Source organism: Podarcis bocagei (genome assembly GCF_964188305.1).
Source record: "Podarcis bocagei genome assembly, chromosome: 16".
NCBI lineage: Eukaryota > Metazoa > Chordata > Lepidosauria > Squamata > Lacertidae > Podarcis > Podarcis bocagei.
In genome coordinates, this window is record NC_138142.1 from 13,986,713 (window position 1) to 14,010,105 (window position 23,393).

Consider the following 23,393-nt stretch of genomic DNA (forward strand, 5'->3'; position numbering starts at 1 on the left):
CAGGGGGAAATATTTGGCAGCTCCTACATAATCCTTTGGGAATGTCTCTTTTTGCATTCAGACACCGCAAAATGGAATGCAGATGCATAATAGGGCATAAGCTGATTTGTTACTGCCTTAACTATTTTGTTTTTTAAATTTCCAGCCGAAGCCAAAAACATCAACATGAACATACAACTACAGTGGTACCTCAGGCTAAGTACTTAATTCGTTCCAGAGGTCCGTTCTTAACCTGAAGCACCACTTTAGCTAATAGGACCTCCTGCTGCGCTGCGCTACCGGAGCACGATTTCTGTTCTCATCCGGAAGCAAAGTTCTTAACCCGAGGTACTATTTCTGGGTTAGCGGAGTCTGTAACCTGAAGAGTCTGTAACCTGAAGCGTATGTAACCCGAGGTACCACTGTATAAAGAATACTATAATCTTTCCACAAAAGAAAGTTCAGCACTCTCAACCTGCCTCCTCTGAACGATAAAGCGTTGAGTCTGCAGAAACCAAGGTAATTCTTTTTTATATTTGATGGAAGAATATAGGAGAACAAAGCATCCATCTTCCAACATTCACCAGGAGAGCTACATCATTCTGGTAATTTCCTAGTAATGTCACTTTCCCAGTAGGAATGTTATGAAAGTAATGTTATAAAAGGTTTATAACCTATTGCATCAAACACATATAGTTGGGCAAGGCATGGAATAATTGCCTGAGATTCAGATGCTCTCTCCCACTATAAGAGCTGCTGCCACCAACGGAAAGCTTTTGATCCTGTGGAGAAATCTTACTGGCGCAATCAGGAGACAATTATAATCAATTCCTGCCTCCCTCTAAAGCCCTCTGTACCCTAAAAATCTGCTGGGGCGGCTTGATATTCTACTGAATAGTATGGAAGGTGACATGGGGGAAAGGAAAAGGGGTGGAAACTCCTCCCTTCTTCTGATGGCAGAGTACCCTTTAGTAGATCTTTGCTCAGGGGATGTTCCTGTTGCCAGAGCAATCTCTGGATTGCTGCTATTAAAGTTTTCAAAGTGATTGTTTCAGTGCTAGCCAGGCAAATTGTTTGCCCAGAAGTGCCTGGGTGGGCAAACATGCCTGCAGCTAAAATTGAGCACTAGAGCAGATTCTTTAAAGCCCTAAACCAAGTTAGTATAAGGCCCCCTTCCATATACTTGGACTTGAACAAGCCTTGAGATTGCCACTAGAGGCTTTGATGTCTGGCCCATCATTAGTAAAAGAGATAACTGGTGAACAACTCGTCCATAGCGGCACTGAAGTTGTAGAATTCTCTCCAAAAGGAGGGTCACCAAGGTCTCTCTTTCGCTTTTTAAGAGGTTGCTGAAAACCCTTTAAGTGCATCAGGATTCTTACGATTGATTTCTACTGTTTTTATGTTGTTTCCTTTGCTTTTAATGTTGCTGGTTTGTGTTTATTTGAAATCTTGTGTGTGTGTGTGTGTGTGTGTGTGTGTGTGTGTGTGTGTTACTTTGTAAACAACTTGGGGGGGAACTATTTCTAAAAGTGGTATATAAATATATTTTCAGGTGCAAAATGTGGTGTTAAAACATGGCATATATACAATAACGGTAAAATAAGCCATGGATAACCGGAAGATTAAGCGACGCAGGTGGCGCTGTGGGTTAAACCACAGAGCCTAGGACTTGCCGATCAGAAGGTTGGCGGTTCGAATCCCTGCGACGGGGTGAGCTCCCGTTGCTCAGTCCCTGCTCCTGCCAACCTAGCAGTTCGAAAGCACGTCAAAGTGCAAGTAGATAAATAGGTACCGCTCCGGCGGGAAGGTAAACGGCATTTCTGTGTGCTGCTCTGGTTCGCCAGAATGGTTCGCCAGTCTGGCCACATGACCCGGAAGCTGTACGCCGTCTCCCTCGGCCAATAAAGCGAGATGAGCGCCGCAACCCCAGAGTCGGCCACGACTGGACCTAATGGTCAGGGTCCCTTTACCTTTAACTGGAAGATTAATAGAGTAATAAAACTGTAGAGCTGGAAGAGACCCTGAGGGTCACCTAGCCAACTCCCAGCAATGCAGGAATCTCAACTAAAGCATTAATGCATTAAAAAAAAAAAAAGGAAGAGAACCAATCAACTGCTTTAAAAAAAACTGTCATGAACTCTACCGGCGGCGGCAGCCCAAGTACAGAGGGTGTGGTTCCAATAGTGTTGACTGAGAAGGCACTGGCCCTAACAACCAGAAACCCCCCTGAGACCAAGCCCCTTTCCATAGAGGGGCTTGCATCCTCCAAGGGACTCACATTCCACCAAGGTGGCTTTTCACATACAAAGTGCGCTCAGTATGAGATCCTGGCAGGGGTGTTGTGTCCCATTTCACCGTTTGAGGAGAAACAGGAAGTGCCGCCCAGCTCCGCCTCTAATTTTCAGCACGTTCTCATAAGATCTCGCAGAAATCCCGCGAGATCATCTTGCACTCTGCGAGATCTCTCGAGATTTCGGTGAGATGCTGCTGGAAAGCAGTGCCAATGGTTCGGCTGCTGCTGCTGCTTCTCTGCCAGGGCAGGCACCTGCGGGAATGCTGCCTCGGGGGCTTTGGCTGCCTGAGGCAGCTGCTACACCCTGTTTCATGGGCAGGCTGGCCTTGGATCCTGGAGAGGCACTGGAGCGCCAGGCTCTAAGCCAGGGGATGTGCACTAACCAGCAAGGGGGTGGAGCCTTGAGAGGGACAGACAGGGGCTCAGCTGAGATAGTTCTTCTCAGAATAAGCTGCCTGCTCCCTGGGCTCTGTCCGGGGTCCTGAAAGATCTGCCTTCAGCTGTCATCGTTGTTCAGATTTATGATCCTTACTGAACCCTACCTTTGTTTTCCGCATCTGCACCCTCTAGACCAGGCATGTCCAGCTCCCAAGAGACTGTGATCTACTCCCAGTATAAAAAAAACTGGCAGTGATCTACCCATTGTCATTGGAGGTAGGAGGAGTGTGGGGTGGGGTGGGTGGATTGCCCAGTGAAGTGCCCAGAGTTGTTGAGCTTTTTGGGGGGAGGATTGAACAGGTTTTTTTACTCCCCCCATAACTTTTTGTACACGATAAGGATCCCGTGATCTACCAGGATCAGTCAGGGATCTACCGGTAGATCGTGATCTACTGGTTGGAAATCCCTGCTCTAGACCACGGGTAGGCAAACTAAGGCCTGGGGACCGGATCTGGCTCAATTGCTTTCTAAATCCGGCCTGCACATGGTCCAGGAATCAGTGTGTTTTTACAGGAGTAGAATGTGTCCTTTCATTTAAAATGTATCTCTGGGTTATTTGTGGAGCCTGCCTGGTGTCTTTACATGAGTAGAATGCGTGCTTTTATTTAAAATGCATCTCTGGGTTATTTGTGGGGCATAGGAATTTGTTCATTGTTTTTTTCCCTCCAAAATATAGTCCGGCCCCCCACAAGGTCTGAGGGACAGTGGACCGGCCCCCTGCTGAAAAAGTTTGCTGACCCCTGCTCCAGACACACCCATGGGCTTCATCATAGAGGGGGATGGAGATAGGGAAAGAAACTGAAGATTGGATGGAAAAAACCAAACAAACCAAAGTACACAATGATACTGTCATAGACGTAGCCAATATCCACAACTTGGATTGAGTAGAGATATTTTGTTGATTAAGCGGTATATAAACATTGCAAAATAAAAATAAACAGAAGCAAAACACACTGAAGCATTAAAAAGCACATTATAAATTCTGAATACTGGTGGACAAGTTCATGCTAAATGAAACCCACGGCACACCCTAAGTATAAAATGAGATGGTCTGCATTCCCAGTTTTTGTAGTATGCAGATTAGCAAAATATTGGTGTTCGCGGTATCATTAGATAGCACAGGGATTTTACATCAACAAAGACATAAAATGAAAAATTTATTTGATTAAATTTTTCAAGAACAAACCTGCATTGGCTACATCTAAACACCAATACTTTAAAATAGGTTTACATCAAAGCTATACAAACCAAACATGGTAGATACAAGATAATTGCTATTTACAAATTCATATACATAAGGTAAAACTCACAGATAAAACGGTATCAAGACCTTACAAAAGGAGAAAGACAAAACTTTAAAAATAGAACACAATCAGATGCATTTTAATGAGTTCTAAAATTGTTCAAGATTCAATGGTTTAAAAAAATTATCCTTCAGCACCATCTTACCACTAGGACAAAAGAGAAATAAGTGCATCCAGAAATTTGCTCCGATCTTCCATTTTCAATTCAATAACTAAAACAATAAAAGAAATGACTGTAACGGCACAAATACTGGAGAGACAGCATATCACAGCATGATGGACCTGTTCTATATTACAGTGACAACTTGATTTAAACATTTTCTGGCGGTAATAATAATAATAATAATAATAATAATAATAATAATAATAATAATAATAATAATAATAATAATTTATTACATATACTCCGCCCATCTGGCTGGGTTTCCCCAGTCACTCTACATTGCTAAGAGTCAATTTAGAAGCCACCGCTACCAGTATTAGCTGGTAACCGTTGCACACTCAGAATTCATTTTAGGACTAGTTAACCTAAGGGACGCGGGTGGTGATGTGGGTTAAACCACAGAGCCTAGGACTTGCCGATCGGAAGGTCGGCGGTTCGAATCCCCGCGACGGGGTGAGCTCCCGTTGCTCAGTCCCTGCTCCTGCCAACCTAGCAGTTTGAAAGCACGTCAAAGTGCAAGTAGATAAATAGGTACCGCTCTGGCGGGAAGGTAAACGATGCTTCCATGTGCTGCTCTGGTTCGCCAGAAGCGGCTTAGTCATGCTGGCCACATGACGCCAGCTCCCTTGGCCAATGAAGCAAGATGAGCACCGCAACCCCAGAGCCAGCCACGACTGGACCTAATGGTCAGGGGTCCCTTTACCTTTACCTAACCTAAGAAAAGCCACTTTTCCCACAGTGGTCAGCCATGTCTGCGGGAAGGCCGCAAGTTGGACACGAGGACAGCAATTCTCTCTTAATGGTTGTTCTCCAGCAACTGCTCCTCAGAGGCACCCTGATGCTATTTCACAGCCATCATGATTAGTAGCTACTGAGAGCATTATCCTCCATTAATTTGTCTGATCCCATTTTAAATATGTCCATGTTGGCGACCATCACCACTTCTTGTGGTAGAGAATTTCACGTTTAACTATGCCCTGTGTGACATTCTTCCTCTTTCTCAATGTCTCACTCTTCCACTTAGTTGGATGACTCTAAAACTATGAGAGGGAGAAAAGGCTTCTTTCTATCCACTTTATCTACACCATACATAATTTTATGTGCTTCTATTATCTCTCTACTCTTACTGTTTTCCCTAGAGCAAAAAGCTCCCAACATTGTAATATTTCCTCATAGTTCATTCATTCATACATACATACATGATCATCAATCAAATCCCCCAATGACTCACACTCAAAGATAAATGTATCAAGTGTTCCCACCAAAAAGCACTTTAGTTGAAAGAATATCAGGTCATTAGTCTGTGATGTGGGGTTATTTTTTTTCATACATGCCAGTCATCAGTTGGTCTTGTGCTCATCAACTGATGAGTGTGCATGCTTGAAACTTTAAAACTAGAAGCTGCACTACTTGACTGCCAAGAAGTAAATACTTCGAGCCGATAAGCCTTTTACCTCTTTGATCCATCATCCATGCAAAGCAACAACAGCTACTTGGTTTTAGGGCACATCAGTAGGTGAAGCACATTGTTCGCGCCTGGTGCACATTCCAAGTCTCAGTGATGTTTGACTGCCACAGCTCTTTTACAAGCTTACAAATACTCAGTAAAGTACTCAGACTTGCACGATTTTCTCTGAAATGTGCCTCATTAAAAAACAAGTAAACAAAGGCATGCATGGAAAAGCCTAAAAGTTGCTGATGCACTAGTTTATATAAGATATGCAGCATTTACTTACTAGACATGTCAAAATGGTTGTGTAAAGTCCGAGAACTGGTGTTTTCTGCAGCTTTTTCAAATGCTCTTCCGAAAAAGCTAGAGAGGGAGAGAAAAACAAGCATTTTGCATTTCCCCAGAAAGGAAAAGTCAACAAGCATTTAGCCTTTCTCTAAAAAGTACCCCAAGCATCCATTAAATAAGCACACGCACCAAAAATGCAACCATCTAAGGTAGGCATAGGCAAACTCTGGCCCTCCAGATATTTGGGACTACAATTCCCATCATCCCTGACCACTGGTCCTGTTAGCTAGGGATGATGGGAATTGTAGTCCCAAACATCTGGAGGGCCGGAGTTTGCCTACGCCTGGTCTAAGGGCTATAGCCCTTAGATGGTTGTATTTGGTCCTAGAGTGAAGCACTGATCTCCCCCCCCTCCCAGTTACAGCCCCCCATACAGCTCCAGAAAGTCCACCAACCCCCAGGAGCAGTTTTTCAGGGAATGTCGAAGGCTGTAGGGGATTGGCAAAATCCAGGTGCCCCATGTTGCACAAGTGCAAAATCGTTTGATACAACAGCTTAAATTTAACAAGCTGCAAAAATGGCAACTGTGCAAACTCAGCAAAGCATTGCCATGCTTCCTTTCCTCCAAAGAGTTTAGGACCCCGCCAACACCTCATTTCATCTTTGCAACAACAATACAAGGTAAGTTAGACTGAAATAGTGACTGCCTAAAGATCACCCAGCGGATTTCATGGCTAAGCAAGGTTTTGAACTTGAGTCTCCTTGGTTCAAGTGCAAAATGCAAGCCATGCGGGTGGTGCTGTGGTCTAAACCACAGAGCCTAGGGCTTGCCGATCAGAAGGTCGCTGGTTTGAATCCCTGCGACGGGATGAGCTCCCGTTGCTCAGTCCCAGCTCCTGCCAACCTAGCAGTTCGAAAGTACATCAAAATGCAAGTAGATAAATAGGTACCGATCTAGCGGGAAGGTAAACGCCGTTTCTGTGCGCTGCTCTGGTTCGCCAGAAGCGGCTTAGTCATGCTGACCACATGACCCGGAAAGCTGTCTGCGGACAAACGCTGGCTCCCTCGGCCAGTAAAGCGAGATGAGTGCCACAACCCCAGAGTCGTCCGCGACTAGACTTAACAGTCAGGGGTCCCTTTACCTTTACACCAGGCTAGTTCTCAGCATGCACCCAAACAACCATACAGAGTTGGCCTATTTCACTGCAAATGCATATCTGCGGTTTCTCCCCACTCCCCTACTCCAGAACAATGATCAGACTTGGAACAGCCAGCTCAGTTTATGGAGCATCTTATCTAAAGGGGCCAGCAAATAAAACTCTTACTTCTTTTTGTCTGAGCTTTCCAGATGAGGTGGAATCCCCACCATGATCACTGTGCCTTGCTCAGTGTCCATTGGTGCGGCCATAACCATCGGCAGCAGCTTACAGCGCTTGTTTTTTGTCTGGAAACCAGAAAGCACATTGATTACATAAACATCAAAGACAGAATCAGAAAACTTCAGCTCTGCTTTTTAAAGTACTGATGAGGAGTTAATTTGAGGGTTAAAGTTATCTAAAAAGGATTATAGATCAAACATTCGCTAGACGTTTTGAGGTTCCTTAGGCAGCAGTAAGCAGACAGACGTTGTTTCCAGTAATCACACGCACAGATATTTATTTATACTTACTGCTCTGCTAGGTTTAGCAGATTTTATCTTACCCATATTTAAAAGGAACTCACGTGTGCCTTACAATAAAAATAGTTTAAATGCTATGGTAAGTTGCTTAAAGTGCAATTTAATAAAATTTAAAAACAGAAATTGTTACAGCACTATGGTGGATGAAATGCATAATTCTTTTTTGAATGTGCTTTTCCTTGGAAAACCTGGTCTTTTTGTAGATTTACAATGTTCTGCCTTACCAAATGAATAAAAAAAAAATCATCACATGATGCTCAGAAATAAAACTGTCCTGTAGTATTACTCTTCCAATACAATGCCTTGTTTAAGTCAGTTCTTGAGTTAATTTAGAATACACATGAGAAAGCCTGGGGAAAAACAGAAAAATTGGGGGGGGGGAATGTGGGCTCCCTGCATTGCTCCTTTCCCCCCGCCCAGGCCCTCACATCAAACTCTAGAGCCAAAGTAAGGAGTTATATTAAATTGCAGCAAATGGGGAGGGAAGAATTTAACCCTTTCACCCCTTGCCCCTAACCTAAGAAAAATCGCTCGCCTGAAAGTGCCATTTTTACTGTGAGTAAATTTCCCAGTAGAATCACTGGCACTATTTGCTTTTTTAAAAATCTGCACATTAAATTCAGCTTTATGCTCTTGGAAAAACAAAAATTAAAAAGGAAAGAAAAAGGGGGCAGATCCCCAGGAAAAATCCCATCCAAAATTGCAACTAATGTTTTTTGACTATACAGCGGTACCTCTGGTTACGTACTTAATTCGTTCCGGAGGTCCGTTCTTAACCTGAAACTGTTATTAACCTGAAGCACCACTCCAGCTAATGGGGCCTCCCGCTGCTGCTGCGCCGCCACCACACGATTTCTGTTCTCATCCTGAAGCAAAGCTCTTAACCCGAAGTACTATTTCTGGGTTAGCGGAGTCTGTAACCTGAAGCATATGTAACCTGAAGCGTATGTAACCCGAGGTACCACTGTACATGGTTTTGGCTTTAGGTGTGATCCCTGAAATATAACCACCAAGTAAGTTGCAGGCTTACTGTATGCATTGCAAGCCATGTCCTTTGTAATTTGGTCCTTATGAGTACAATTCTGTATCACTTCGGCACACCTCTCTCTAGGAGTGCATTTTAAAAGAAAATTGTGCTGTTCGACATCATGGCGATGATGAGTTGTATCCAGCAGGGCCACTCAACATCCCCCTCCTTTAAATGTGTTCAAGAGGTGTAAGGGAGCTCCTGGAGCAGATTATGTGGGTGTGGGGACTGCAGGACAGAGGGCAGATCTCTGAAAATTGCTCCCCCGCCCAATTCTGCTGTGGGAAGAGGTCTTGTCTGAGCAACACTGCTAGACCCAGAACATCAGCGTAACTTAAGCAAACCCAGAAGGGGAAACAGAAAATGACTTACAGAACAAACAAATGACTTGAGTAAGTATTTACTAAGCAGGCATAACGATACTGGTCTGGAGAACAGTTTCACATCTGGTGTGCCCTGGGAAGGAAAAAAGAGATATAATTACTAAACCTGCCCCCAAAAGGCAGTAATTTCCATAGACAGGCTATAGGGCAGGTGGTCCTTTTAGATGTGTGCCAGAGCTTCTACATGTATACCAGGCCACTGGGTCTTTTTTCTCCCCAACAGATTCTCTTCCTGAGATTCAAAAGGTTCTTGTCAAGCAGTATGCAGGGCTATTATTAAGATAAATAAAAGTTCAGTTGTGCAGCTGCTTTCCTGAAGGTGATTACTGAATCTCCTGGATCACAAATCTACCACCATCAACGTATACTATTTCACCACAAACTCCCTGGGGCAGGTTGCAACAATTAAAAAATACAGTACAGTGACTGGTATCCTTGCAAGTTTCACTCAAAGCCCTGTTTTCATGCAGAGTCAAATCTTAAGATGTTAAAAACACTGCACTCTCCTGGGCTCCATAATGCAGGGCCAAACATTGCGGATTTGCAATCAGATCTCTTTACATTTCTTTTAAAAGCACTTCCACGGTCTAATCTAAATTTGGCCCTGAAAAGCTGTAGATACAGCAGGTGTCAAGTGTGTGAAGGTAAAACCACTCGATTTAGAACTTCAAGCTTGTTAACGTAAATTATGTGTTTTAAAAGTACAGCACAGAACTGAGAAACAAGTCCAGGCAAATTTTACCTCCATGAGATAACAGTAAAGGAACGGTCCCTGATTGATTACAAGATTGGTGCAGATACAGCTGGCTATGGTCTGCTGAATTGCACGAAGTTGCTTTTTGGCTAGTTCCAGCCCTTGATGCAACTTGTCCAGGTTACTCCTGAAAAAAAAGGAAAACGGAAAGAAGCTTACTTTACCAGAGAAGAGAAAAACCTGTACTGAAGACTTCTTAATTTATTATCAGTAACCACTTGCTTGGTACATTCTTATAGGATATTGACCTTGAATTTTTGATGTAACAGTTTAGAATGCCTTACTGCCAGTCAGCTGTGGGCAATTTTTTTTAAAAAAAAAAGCAGATTTGAATGAGCTTGAAAAACTATGTGTGTTACCTGGAAAGACTATCCAAAGCTTTGATGAAATTATCAGTTCCACTTTCGTCCTTCTCCATGTTCTCCATTAAAGAAGCAGCTGCGTACACCACATCACTTGCTAAAAACTTATTTTTAAAACCAAACTGGATGCTAAAGGTTTGTACTCTTAAATTCTTCATTCTGCAAAACCAAATTAAGCCAACAAAGAGATGTTAAAAGTGTTTTTTAAATCCCTACTGCTGCCTTAGCACTGAACATACTATATACACACACCATGAAAGTAGCGAAAGCAATCATGAATTTAATGTTCTAAAGGCCATTTCTGGAGGACTACCTAATAACAAAACTCTGTCCACCTGAATCCCTTCCCTATGTAGCTCATGGCAATATGGAGGAGCTTGTCTTTCTCTCGGTTTTCCTTATTCTTTTCCTCTTCCTCTCGTTTTTCTAGGCATTTCCCTGCTCCAATCTTCATTTCCTTGGCCTAACACTTCCTTAACACTTTCTGCTTGCCTTGACCCTCTCTAGGATTAGATCAGCTCAGTTCAGCTGGTGGCAGCTGAAGAACTCTGCCTGCCCTGCCATCTCTGTGATATCAGGGCAGCTAGTTCAATCAACAGCCAAACAGTTCCTTTCAGAGTATTACTATTTATACAGTGGTAAGGTAAAGGTAAAGGGACCCCTGACCATTAGGTCCAGTCGTGGCCGACTCGGGGGTTGCGGTGCTCATCTCGCTTTATTGGCCGAGGGAGCTGGCGTATAGCTTCCAGGTCATGTGGCCAGCACGACTAAGCCGCTTCTGGCGAACCAGAGCAGTGCACTGAAACGCCGTTTACCTTCCCGCCAGAGCGGTACCTATTTATCTACTTGCACTTGACGTGCTTTCGAACTGCTAGGTTGGCAGGAGCAGGGACCAAGCAATAGCTCACCCCCGCTGCGGGGATTCGAACCACCGACCTTCTGATCGGCAAGTCCTAGGCTCTGTGGTTTAACCCACAGCGCCACCCGCGTCCCTTTATACAGTGGTACCTCTGATTAAGTACTTAATTTGTTCTGGAGGTCCGTACTTAACCTGAAACTGTTCTTAACCTGAAGCACCACTTTAGCTAATGGGGCCTCCTGCTGCTGCTGTGCCACCACAGCACGATTTCTGTTCTCATCCTGAAGCAAAGTTCTTAACCTGAAGCACTATTTCTGGGTTTGCGGAGTTTGTAACCTGAAGAGTATGTAACCTGAAGCATATTTAACCCAAGGTATCACTGTAAATAGTATTTTTTTCCCTAGACACACACAAAAAAAATCGTATGTTTTTTAAGAAATCATGTTACTTTAGAAATCACTAAAACAACCCTGCAAATTAGGTTTGTGCTATAATCTCCATGCTACATATACCCCCCTAAGACCCTGAGCTCCTTGGAAGGTGGGATATAAATGTAATAAATAAAAATATTTGTGAAATAGTAAGCAGCAAGGGCAGACCTGATAGTAGTGCTTTAGTTTTAAAAATAATAATTGATGAACTGTTCAATAGTTGGTTGAAAGTTTAGTAGAAATGTAAGGGCAAGGGTGGGTTTCTGCTTCTGCTCAGTCCAGACAGGTTACAATACCCTTTTAGGCCATCACACAGAGATGAAAAGGTTCACTAAGACTTCCAAATATGTAAAAAAGTGTTTTACCCAAACTTATTTGCAGATTCTTCAATCATCTCCTGTAGATTCTCTTTCAGGGAAATGTCCATAGAGTGGAACTTCTGTTTTACTTGCTTCAAAGGTAAGCTGAGGGAGGAGTGGAGGTGGGGAAGAGATCACATTTTCAGTGATGAAGCAAGTCTGCCAAATCACAATCTCTTCATGTTCATTATTCAAAAACTAATAATAATAATAAAGTAATATTTTTTTATTTATACCCCGCCCTTCCCGGTTCAGAAAACTGGGCTCAGTGCTGCTAACAACAAATTTAAAACACTTAATTGATGCAACAAAAAACAGCATAAAATTCAGTATAAAACGTGAATAACAATAAATTCAGAATTCAAAAATCAATTTGGGGGAAAATCCATCCAATAAACATTAGATGATCACCAGGGCTGAATAACTGAATATAGAAGACTGCCTTAAACTGAATCAAGCCATAAGGCCATATAGCTCAGTAATTGTCTACACTGAATGGCAGGATTTCAGACCAGTTGTACCTGGAGATGCTAGAGTTTAAACATGGAACTTTCTGGAGACATTCCCAATAGTCTAGGGGAAAGCACGTCAAACTTTGCCTGGCTTGGCAGCCTTGCTCATGACCTTTACTCGAGCTCCACTACCTTCAGCCATCCAAATGACTCTCCCAATTCTCCTTTTGCCCCTTATGCAAAGGCCTGCATGCAACATTATCCATGCAATGCCGCCTCTTGCTTCCTTCAAAATCCACCTTCAAAACCATTCCTGCAAATCCTTTGTCTCAACCCCCTAGTCCAGGGCCAGTGAACTGGATCCAGCTAGTGCTCCAGATCCTGACCTCTCCAAGATCTGCAGGGCACTCCTGTCAATCACCTAACATCACCATGACAGCAGATGAAGTATTTCATTCCCTGCACAATTGGAAATCAAACTGCAAGGGCAAAGGCAGAAGGCTTTGCAGACACTGCCAATCAGCAGATTGGGAATGCCTACAAACCCTGCTGTGGGCAGGGAATCAGTCGGGCATAGGGGTTCCCCATCACTGCCCTAGTCCTCATGCCCTACTGTGAATAAGCCTGTTAACTGAAATAAATGCAAATCCCCCCCCCCATTATCCTTTTCTCCATTTTGCTCCCCTTTCTATGTTGTATCCCCTGTGCTTTCTATTGTAAACAATTCAGAACAAGGACCCATTCTCCTGAACTTTGTAAAAGAGCCACACACATTGATGCTGCTATATATTATATACAAACTCTTTATTTATTTAAAATCTCCTTATTAACTCACCCCATATCAGCAAGGAATTCCTGAAGTCTCTTCTGACCTTGCACAGACCAAAGCTTGAAGCTGGCCGAAGTGTAGCAGGTATTACAGAGGCTTTCATACAGAGACCAATGTTGATAGAGCGCAAGGCACAAGCTAAGACCATCGATAAGAATTAGGAAAAGTAATTACAGCAGGTTGGATCAAAAAAAGCCTGCTATCTTCTAGTTCAAAATGACTTGTCTGGATCACAATGACCTGCTTCAGACATGACAGGGCTGCTTCAATAAACCATAGTTTCTTGGAGCATGAACAAATGGCAACCCCAAGTCCTCCCTCTCCTGCGTCTGGCTGTTGAGGGACTTTCTTGGTTTCGGAGACCAGCTTCCAGAGGGGAAAGGGAAGGCAAGAGCGCTTGAGTTCATTGCTCGCTTGTGCTCCAATAAACGGGTTGCTTTGAAATAGTGCCATTATGTCTGAACTCACATAGCATAGGCCAGTGGTGGCGAACCTTTTAGAGGCTGAGTGCCCAAACTGCAAACCAAAAGCCACTTATTTATTACAAAGTGCCCAAAGTTTTTGAGCTTTTTTGGGGGGACACCCCAAAGTTGCTGAGCTATTTTGGGGGGGAGACACAACAGAAAAATCCCTGCAGATCTTGCCATCTCCTTCCCTCTTCCCCCCTCCCACCCTGCGCACCAGGGCGCGCTCCCCATCTGGCTAGCTGGCTCACTCTTGGGCTACTGCGATGGGGAGGACGGAGCAGCCCTTAGGCCAGGTGAGCGGCGGCCAGGAGGAGAGGGAGAGCCCCCACCCCAGCCAGCCAGCCCAACATCCGTGGCTGCCTGCCTGTTCCCCACCTGTGATCCCGGCTTGGTCTTCCCCATCTCCCTCCCTCCAGCAACGTCGCCGCGGCAAAGGGGTGAGGCTGGGTTGGGCCAGGCATGCAGGGAGGCGGTGGGCACAAGTGCCCTCCTAGCCCAGGTCGGGCCTGCGGGAGGCAAGGGTCCTGTGGAGGATTGGAGCTTGGGGGGGTGGCGGCGGAAGGGAATGGGTGAAGCCTGGGTTGGAGGGGGGGAGCTGGGAACTACCACGCGGCACCAAAAAAAGCGCAGAAAAAATCACAAGGAAGGTCAAATAACAAATGCTGTTGCACCCAGTCAGAAACAGCCACTGCCACAGCCAATTGAAAAACAGACCAATTGCTGAACACAATTGCCGGCTACCAGGGGGGGAAAAAGGGGGGGGGAGAAAAGGTTCTGGGTTTAAGCAGCGGGCGCACGCAGTAGTGTGGGGAGGAGCAGGAACACAAGTGTAAAAAACAACAAAACAAAAGCACAGATGGGCCGATGGTGCGCGTGCCAGCAGTGAGGGCTCCGCATGCCCATTCTGGGTTCGCCACCACTGGCATAGGCAATTCAACAACTGGTACTACAAACCACTTCACCCAAGTCTTAGAAATATTTCCGCAAAGTAATTTAGAAGGATACTCATATTCAAATGCTATTCTCATGCAGTCAATAGAAAGAGAATTTTCTTCATCCCCGTTGCGATGGTTATGCCGAGATACATGCCGCTGTAGAGACCCAATATCTGTTACGTATTTCATTCTTTTTACAAAGAAAACAGATACAAAATAGTTAGTTCGATATTTTCCCCCGACAGCTCTATTATCTGCCTTTTAAATATTAAATGTCTTTTGGAGAGAGGATGAGCAAAAAAAATATACTGATATCTACCAGTAGATCTCTAGATGAGCAGATTTGCAAGGGTTTATGTTTGACAACAGTGAAGGCGTTTTCTATGTTAGGTTGGTGAAATTAAGAAAAATATGGGAGAAGCCAGAAGTGGAATTTAGGAAGGGCTGCAAGATTAGTTCTGGTACTAAACACAAATTACTGAGCTCAGCATGTGCTTTGTAGATGCCCTGCTCCTTAACAGTATGAAAGTATATGTCTGCCACCCTCACCCACTGTTTTGCAACTAGCTCTCATTGGTGGAGTGCAGGGTTCTATAGAAAAGGAGATAAAGTTTCACCATTCCTGCTTTCAGGACATTCAATGTGGAAAGAAGTCAATTTATTAGAAACAGCTTGCCAGTAAAATGCATGCTGTAAAATTCCTTTGACATTATAAAGGAATGAAGTCTATTGTCTCTCAAATACAATGCAGCCTTAGCAAACGCTATAAATACCGTGCTTCTCAGAAAAAACAAGTTTCCCAGTTCTTTGCAGATTTGGGGATAGCCCCTAACACATGAAACGGGCATGCCGCTTTAAAAAGTAATTTCTGTCCTACCATAATTGTATACATTAAAGGATTCAATTTGTTATAAAATTATTTAATTCCCTCTTTCTGTCCAGTCACAAGGACACCCAAAGCAGCTAACAATTTAAAAATACCTATTTGAATAGAATATTTACTGCTCACTTACTGAGTGATTTTGTCTTGAATCCACTGGTCTGTTAGTCCAACAATAGCCCACCTAAAAAGCAAATCAAAACAACTGAATCAAGAATTTGTAGATATTCTCTGTCTGTCCCTGCTGAGACTGAATAGTGAACAAATATTTAAAAGGTTCCCCGAAGACTTTAAGGTGCTATTCTATACCTTAGCCTACCTCCATCATACAACTCCCATCAGTCCAGTAAACATGGCCAATAATCAGAGATGGGATTTATATTTCAAAACATCTGGAGGGCAGCAGGATAGAAAGCTGCTATACATACTTACCTGGGAGTAAGTACCATTGAACTTAACCGTATTTTGTTCTGAAATTGTTCTATGGGTCTTTGGACCACAATAAAGATTATATATATATATATATATATATATATATATATATATATATATGTTTTGGTGTCTTCGGGTGTCTTCCCGTGTAAGAGTTGGGGTGTCTAGGCGACGTTTCGACGAGGTCTCACTCGTCATCTTCAGGCTGGTGCTTTCGGCTTCTTGTTACTGGAACAGAGCAGGGTCTCAGTGTTTGAGTTCCTATAAATACTGTTGAGGGGGTGTGGTGCAGAGAGGAAGTTCCCAGGTTATTGTGCCTTTTCTTCTTTTGTTCCTTAATTACTTGGGGGATATCTTGAGTGATATCTTGAGTGATATTCTGAGTACCACTTAGGTGGGTCATTAAGTGTGGATTAGTTGCTATAGCTTTCGTGTCTTGACCTTTTGAGCTTGTGAAGAGATTTTTCTGAGAAATAGTATTTTATATGACATCCGTAAGAGCATAATGAGAAATGCTTTCAAGGGATTTTCCTCTTCGGTAGAGCAACTGGCAGGGGCATTTCTATACAGGTTGGAACACATCTGGAAGCAAGTCAGCAATACTACTATCACAAACTAAATTACGTACCACAACATATCATTTAAGTCTTTAGACATTATCCATGCCAAGTCAAACATCATCATGGCAGACTACAAGAGGAAAAAAAAACAATTAATAGCTGAGTGTGATTGGGGAAGGACAGATTTTTCCACACAAGCAAATGTTTTCAGCATCTAGCAGGGCCAGCGTTACTACTCTCACAAAAGTAAGGTGCAGCCATGGCTTGTTACAGTCTCTTCAGAAACTGAACTAATTACAACATCTGTTAACTGTTGTTGCTCTTTTCTGAAAGCAGCAGCAGACAAGAGCTCAGCCTCAAACTGTACAGGAGTGACCTGAGCTTTCTGCTCCCTCCCCACACCTGCACATTCAGAATACAGCACCACCACTCAGAAGTCTGTCGGGGGCAGCTGAAGATGTAACTCATATCATCACCAAGGTTTGGGGGATAACAAGACAACCAACATGCTTATGTGCCTATACCAATATTTAGGAACTTTCACCACTTTGTTACTAACCCAAGTTTTACCGCCTGTGCAATTTTCTGAAGTACAGTAAACGGTCCTTTGAAAGGTTTGTAAGTAAACCAATTTTTAACCTCCCAAATGTGTGGGTTTTTCCTATAATGGTGGAAGAGGGAAGTTTTGGACTTCACAAGGGCATGTTTTAAAGGTCTAGCAGCCTGTATTTCCACGCTATACTTTGCTGCATATTTTGTGATTTTAAATCTTTGCTGGGGTTCTCTCACCAAATAGTACTTGCCCCAAATTAGATCTTGGCATTCAGGAGTGTGTGTGTGTGTGTGTGTGTGTGTTCCCAATATAGTATTTCCCTGAAGTGAAGATGCACTCCCACTAGAAATCACTTTCTTATTGTTTGTGTATAAGTAACACTAATTGCTAAACTTATTTATCCCTGAAAAGCAGCATGGTTCAAATGTTTCCCCATTCTCATACAAAGGTTAAAAACTACTGCAAAAATGTCTACCCAAGAAGAGGGTCAGGGGCCTTTCTAAAGATGTGGCATGACAGAAGAGCCAGAAACACAGAATTAATTTATAAAGAATATACTATGGCGCTACTAGCTGAGCTTCCTTTCCACAAAGTAAGGCACCCTGAACTAACTGCTATTAATTTTGCAAAGTAATAACATCTTCTCTTGAAAAAAATGGTTCTCCTTCAAGGTCTACTGACACTGATATTTGATACTCACTGAAGTACCGTGATATTCATACTGCTCATAGTCAAACAGAATTTCTTGCCTGAAGAACAGAAAGAAGTCATGGGGTTTATTCAATGCAGCGCTAAGTTAAAGGCACCTAGCAATAGAGTTGTGCTGAAGGACTGTCGTTGTGCAAAGGAAAACACAAGTACATAACTGAAGATTTATTTATTTCATAAAATTTATACAGCGCTTGACTAGAAAAAACTGCACAACAAGAATCATCTGTTGAAAAACAAGCTTCTGCTAGTGTAATTGTTGCTTTGGGTTCTTTTGCTCCGCAGCTTTTAAACGCTGCCCTCCACTAGGGCTCTTCCACTAGTGGACAATGAATGCTGTACTCTAACAATTGTTATGTACAAAAGGTTAAACTTGTAAAAAAATATTTCCACTATGTAATGTGGAAAAAGAGAGCCAACCCAATCAAAAGCACCCCATTGTGTATGCAGAGCTCTTACATGCAAAGGTTGCCCTGTTTATTTTCATGCAAGGAAACACTAGATCTAGCTATATATTATAACTGCTGCCTCCCCTGAAGCAACTGGGGAGTCTTTACAGGCCAAAAAAAATTGTGCGCAGGAGAGATCCTGTACCCACAAGAAATACAGTGGAACCTCAGTTTTCGAGGGTCTTGGAAGTCAAATGTTTCGGCTTTGAAATGCCGAATACCCGGAAGTAACTGCTTTGGTTTTTTAATGTTTTTCAGAAGCCAAACATGCCACGGTGGCTTCCCTTTTGAGTTTCCCTATTGTATTGAGGCTTCCACTTTCAGTTTTCAAACATTTCGGAAGTTGAAGGGTCTTCTGGAACAGATTACGTTCGAAAACCGAGGTTCCACTGTATTTGGATTTGGGGAGGAAACACAGTCCAAGAGGTAATCAACAAAGCCTTTCCTACTAAAGGTGACCAATTTCTATCCTTGATAATATCCTTTCATCCAATTAATGCCACATTATAGAATCATAGGCTTGGGAGGAACCCCAAAGGGTCATCTAGTTCAACCCCCTGCAATACAGGAATCTCACCAAAGCACCCATGACTGATGGCCGACCAACCTCTGCTTACAATGTGATTGCCTAAGAGCTATATTTGAACCTATAACATATTTTAAAACACAACTGCTGAGCACAGATCTTTGTCTTCAAGATATATAAGCTAAGCAATTTTTTTTAAAAAACAGAATCTAGATTCACCTTCTATGATGCACTAACCACGTCAATATTTCAGAGCTTGCAATCTCAATTTTACCATTAGACAGAACAACAGAAGTATAATGTGTATAATCTGAAGACGTACCTGCGTGCCTCCCACTCTCTTCTTTGCCGTCTTTTCATTGTTCTTTCCACTATTTCCTGCAGAGATTAGAATAGCAAATTACATTTCCCTTCTCTGTCCTTGTCACAACTGATTATAAAGTAATCCCGCAAGTAGTGCCTGAAAGAAGTTGCCTACTGAATTCTAACTCCCTGAACTTGTAGTTTTTATGTTTATATAGAATGAAGTTCTCAGAAAAAAACAATAACCCATTTGCTTGCTTAGTGCATCTTCCTTCACTTCCTCATAGCAAAGCGGCTAGTAAATTATGAATGCCTATTTATAAACTTTGCCCTGTGATAGAAACAATTATTTCCCTTTAATACATGGGTATATTTTATTTAAGCTTCCGTGATTTAAGGAACTAACCTCTTCAAATCGCCTCCGCTTTCCTGAAGGCTCTGAACCATCACTTTCATTACCAGAATCTTCCTCCTCCTCATCGTCCCTAAAGATATCATCATAGGCAGGAATTTCAAGGTCATCATCTTGCTTTACCAATAGTTTGATCTAGTAAAAGAAAATGCTTAATTAAATAAAACATTTTAATGAAATAATGATTCAAGTGAAAGATAATTAACAATCATTAACAAGTCAATAAAACAATTACAATCTATAAAACACTATTAGGTAAACAGCAATAAAAAAATTAACTAAACTAAGCATCACAACTACAGCAAAAGTCATCTTATATGGTGAACAAATCAATATGGAATTTATGATCTATAAAACAAGACAATCTATTGGAATTTCACCCATGCCAGTTTAAGGAGCCAGAGTATGTCCTAGAAGCAAGGGATCCATGTGAATGGATTCCGGTCAACCATTTTCTCAAGAAGCAGAATTTACCTGTGACTCGTTGTAAACATTCACTATATTGATAGGCCTGTGTGTGTCACAGACAAAGAAAACACAGTCTTCTTCAGGTTGAAGGACATCAAGCAGATCAACATTGGCACCACAATTTATGAGAACAAAATACTGGAACTGCAAATAAGGAAGTCATATTAATATGCAAGCAAGACTGTTGTTGTTTATGAAATGCTGGCCCATATCCAAAAGATTAATGCTTCCTTTAGTCTCATATCCTCAGGGCTATTATGAAATATTAGCTCTTTACGTTTCCTGAGAGAAAATATAGCTAATTCCCTGGGACTACAGAAAGTAATTAGTCTTCCTCTAAGTTGTCCACAACAGAATCTAACATGACACTGTTTATTCTGAGAACTCAGGCCACCCACAGCAATAAAAAGTAATTAACTCCCATGCAGAATCAGTCACATTTGGAGAATGGATATAAGTGAGTGATACTGCATCTATGTTGCATACAAAAGCCCTCAGGTTCATTCCTTAGCATCTCCAAGTAGGGCAAGCAAAGGAAAATCTGGAGAGCCACTGAATATTACATTATGTGGATCAATGATCTGGCTTAGCTTCATGTGCTAACTCTTCTTGAGAGTGGGCTGGACTACTGTAACAAGATGTAGAATTATTTGGGAGGAAGCACCAATGGAATTAATAGGATTTATTCTTATCAAATACACATTGCGCTGTAACCCGAGATACTAGAAAGGAAATGGACTTTTTTATCCTAATTATGTTTTTACCTGATCTTTATGTTCAAGAAATGCAGTTTCAAGTTCTTGCCATCCAGATACTGGGACTAAAGTATACTGCACATGATCACACTGGAATAAAGCCTCAAAAGAAATGAAAGTGACATTTTAGAGGAAGAGGTAGGCAAGCCATCACCATTAGTTTAATAATGCAGTTTATGGCTTTTCCTCAACAGCAGTTTGAGCAAGGCCAAACATTTATCACACTGTCATATAAAATTAATAAGATTTAGTTGAAGACAAGCACAAGAATCCAAGCAATCAAAAATTCAAGGAGTTCTGTAAATAAAACATTGTTTAATTATCTATTTTTTAGTGTATGTTTGCACTCTTAATATGGTAAAGTGTCCCAAATAAATATAAGTGTGAAAAGGATTTCATTGCTTATTAGCCTTTGGCTAATTAAACAATCTATGGCCTTTTAAACTGGTGTGTGTGTGGTTGTTTTTGTTTGTTACTATGGCCTGTATTTTTGTGTTTTTATACTTTGAAGCCTGTGATGCTCAGAAGAAGGGCAGTATAGAAATTTAATAATAATAATAAATCTACTTATATATACTCCATCTTTTTCCTTGACAGGAACTCAAGGCAGTTTAAAGATAAAACACTGCTTAATTTAGATATAGTTTTGCTTATCAGGTGACAGTATTTTAATTGTGCACAAAAAAGGATGCAAATTCCCATCTCTCCATCAACCAACAGAAACTTTCATGCTGGGTTACATCCAATGGAGTAGATCCATTGAAATAAATGGAAACGACAAAGTTGGACCCATTAATTTCACTGTGTCTACTCTCAGTAGAGCTTAGCTAGATACAATATTAGAAAACTAGACTTCCCTCATCTTTGCACACAGGTCAGTTTACACCCATTTTGACTTTTGCACATTAACAGGACATAAAAAGGAGACTTACTTGGAGTATTTTACAAGCACATAACGCATCTACATCTGAAGCAACAAGTAGCAGCACCCGCTACCAAAAAAGAAAAGGAGAGAGAACATTTTAATTAGTGTCTATGACAATAGCACACTACGAAATAACAATCTGTAACCACTTCATTCATCACAATTTTGGATACAGAAAGAACTTGAAAGAAACATCCCTTGAAGGTGTATAAAAAGTATCGACCCCTCTCGCTCTCCAGGCTTCAGAAGCTCTGCGCAACCCTCGGGAGACCAGCTACGAGGGTTGCGCAGAGCTGCCTGCAGTCCCGGGCTCAGTGCAGCTCTGCACGGCCATCGGGAGCGGGGCGCGAAGTCCCGCCCGGCTCCCGATGGCTGCGCAGAGCTGCCTGCAGTCCTGGGCTCAGCGCACTTCTCCCCATCGCCAGCCCCACAAGCTCGGGGGACAGCGGGGAGGCGGAGCGAGCCTTCCCACTGTTCCCCGACCTGGTTCTTCCAGGCCCGCACCTGGGGGGGGGGGGAATAAAATTTGTTTTCTTTATTTCCCCCCCAAAAAACTAGGTGTGTCCTATGGGGCGCAAAATACGGTAATTCGTTCCAGAGGTCTGTACTTAACCTGAAACTGTTCTTAACCTGAAGCACCACTTTAGCTAATGGGGCTTCCTGCTGCCGCCGCGCTGCCAATGCACAATTTCTGTTCTCATCCTGAAGCAAAGTTCTTAACCTGAAGCACTATTTCTGGGTTAGCAGAGTCTGTAACCTGAAGCGTATGTAACCTGAGGTACCACTGTATATGATATGTATTTGTATTATTTGGAATATTTAATGTGATTTGATTGGATTGTTAAAATGGAAAAATTAATAAAAAATTATTATTATTTTAAAAAAAAGGTTCTTAGCCCGAGGTACCACTGCAATAATAACAACATCGACCGAGGCCACCCAACGGGCTTCGGGGCTGAGTAAGGCCTTCTCCGTCGGGGCTCTCGCCGGGACTTGCTAACACACACAGCCGGGGAGGAGCCCCGCTCACCTGGTTCACGACCACCTCATAGAAATCTCTGCGAAAGTCCGTCAGGAACATGGCCGGGAAGGCCGGGCTTTCAACCCCCTGACAGGATCCCGGCGGCGGCGGCAACGGCGGCGAAGGCGAACTGAGGCGGCGATTCGGCCTCCGCTCAAAGGAAGGCGCCAAACCCCTTTGGCTTCGCCCATTGGTCGCCGCGCTCCGCATCTCGCCCAATAGGCTCCCCGACCCGCCCACCGTGCGGCCTTTCTGGCGCTTTGATTGGACGCGTGTTCCGCCCTCCTCCGCCTATCGCCCAAACGGGCAGTTCTGAGGCGGACCAGAAGAGGCCTTTTTGCACATTAAGATTGGGCGGCAAGGGGAAAGGAGGTGCAGTCTTGTTCAGTAGGACACGACGTCCGGTTCCCAGTTGCATGTTGGTAGTGGCAGCCTCCGTTTGCGAGAAAGAGTGGCGGAAATATTGCAGGGAATGGGTGTAAAATTGCATAGGCGTGGTTTAGAGGCTCCCTTTCCTACCAGGGCTTGAAATAATCATTCCTGTATTTTAAAAAAAGCTTGGATCAAGGTTATCACTATTCTCTGGGACTGCGCTTGCGGGGTGAACCTTGCTAATCTTATTTACATGCTTACGTTGTTTGCTGTGTATAAAGTGTATAAAATATAGGCTTACACCGACAACAAGGTTTTTCCCCAGGGTGCTGCTTAAAGCTCAAAAAGGGAGGCATAGCCGCTTTCTGCCAAACTTGCCCCGCAAGTGGTCTAATGAGAACCGGAAGAGAGGATTGTGAAGAACACTTCCGTGTCGACCCTAACAACTCTTTGGCCACAAGAGAGGGCGTGCCCATCCACCATTTTGTTCGTTTTAGAAGGGGAGGAAAAAAACCCCGAAGGAGGGAGCCGGAGTTTTCCATTGTAGGGCCAAGCAACGCCGTGGTCGCCATCTT

At 43.0% G+C, this 23,393-nt stretch overlaps 1 protein-coding gene across 1 annotated transcript; it reads right to left on the reverse strand.

Annotated features, from left to right (window-relative positions):
- Positions 1–3,857: 3,857 nt before the first annotated feature.
- Positions 3,858–22,666, reverse strand: CDC45 (cell division cycle 45). Its single transcript, XM_081174915.1, has 18 exons — positions 22,456–22,666; positions 21,433–21,492; positions 20,510–20,602; positions 19,752–19,889; positions 19,272–19,412; positions 18,885–18,940; positions 17,580–17,628; positions 16,395–16,456; positions 15,468–15,518; positions 14,525–14,644; positions 13,059–13,190; positions 11,778–11,876; positions 10,120–10,281; positions 9,749–9,887; positions 8,996–9,079; positions 7,244–7,362; positions 5,917–5,993; positions 3,858–4,229 (listed from the first exon to the last, which is right to left on the reverse strand). The coding sequence occupies exons 1-18, from the start codon at positions 22,654–22,656 to the stop codon at positions 4,165–4,167; spliced, it is 1,848 nt and encodes a 615-aa protein (XP_081031041.1). The 5' UTR covers positions 22,657–22,666; the 3' UTR covers positions 3,858–4,164.
- Between the last annotated feature and the right edge of the window lie 727 nt (positions 22,667–23,393).

Excerpts from the sequence above, each read along its gene's own strand:
- CDC45 (XM_081174915.1), bottom strand. The coding sequence starts at position 22,656 with ATGCGGAGCGCGGCGACCAATGGGCGAAGCCAAAGGGGTTTGGCGCCT. Across the intron at positions 17,629-18,884 it reads AGAGAGTGGGAGGCACGCAG|GCAAGAAATTCTGTTTGACT; the intron begins GTACGTCTTCAG and ends TCTGTTCTTCAG. Across the intron at positions 16,457-17,579 it reads ATGAATATCACGGTACTTCA|TCTGCCATGATGATGTTTGA; the intron begins GTGAGTATCAAA and ends TTCCTCTTGTAG.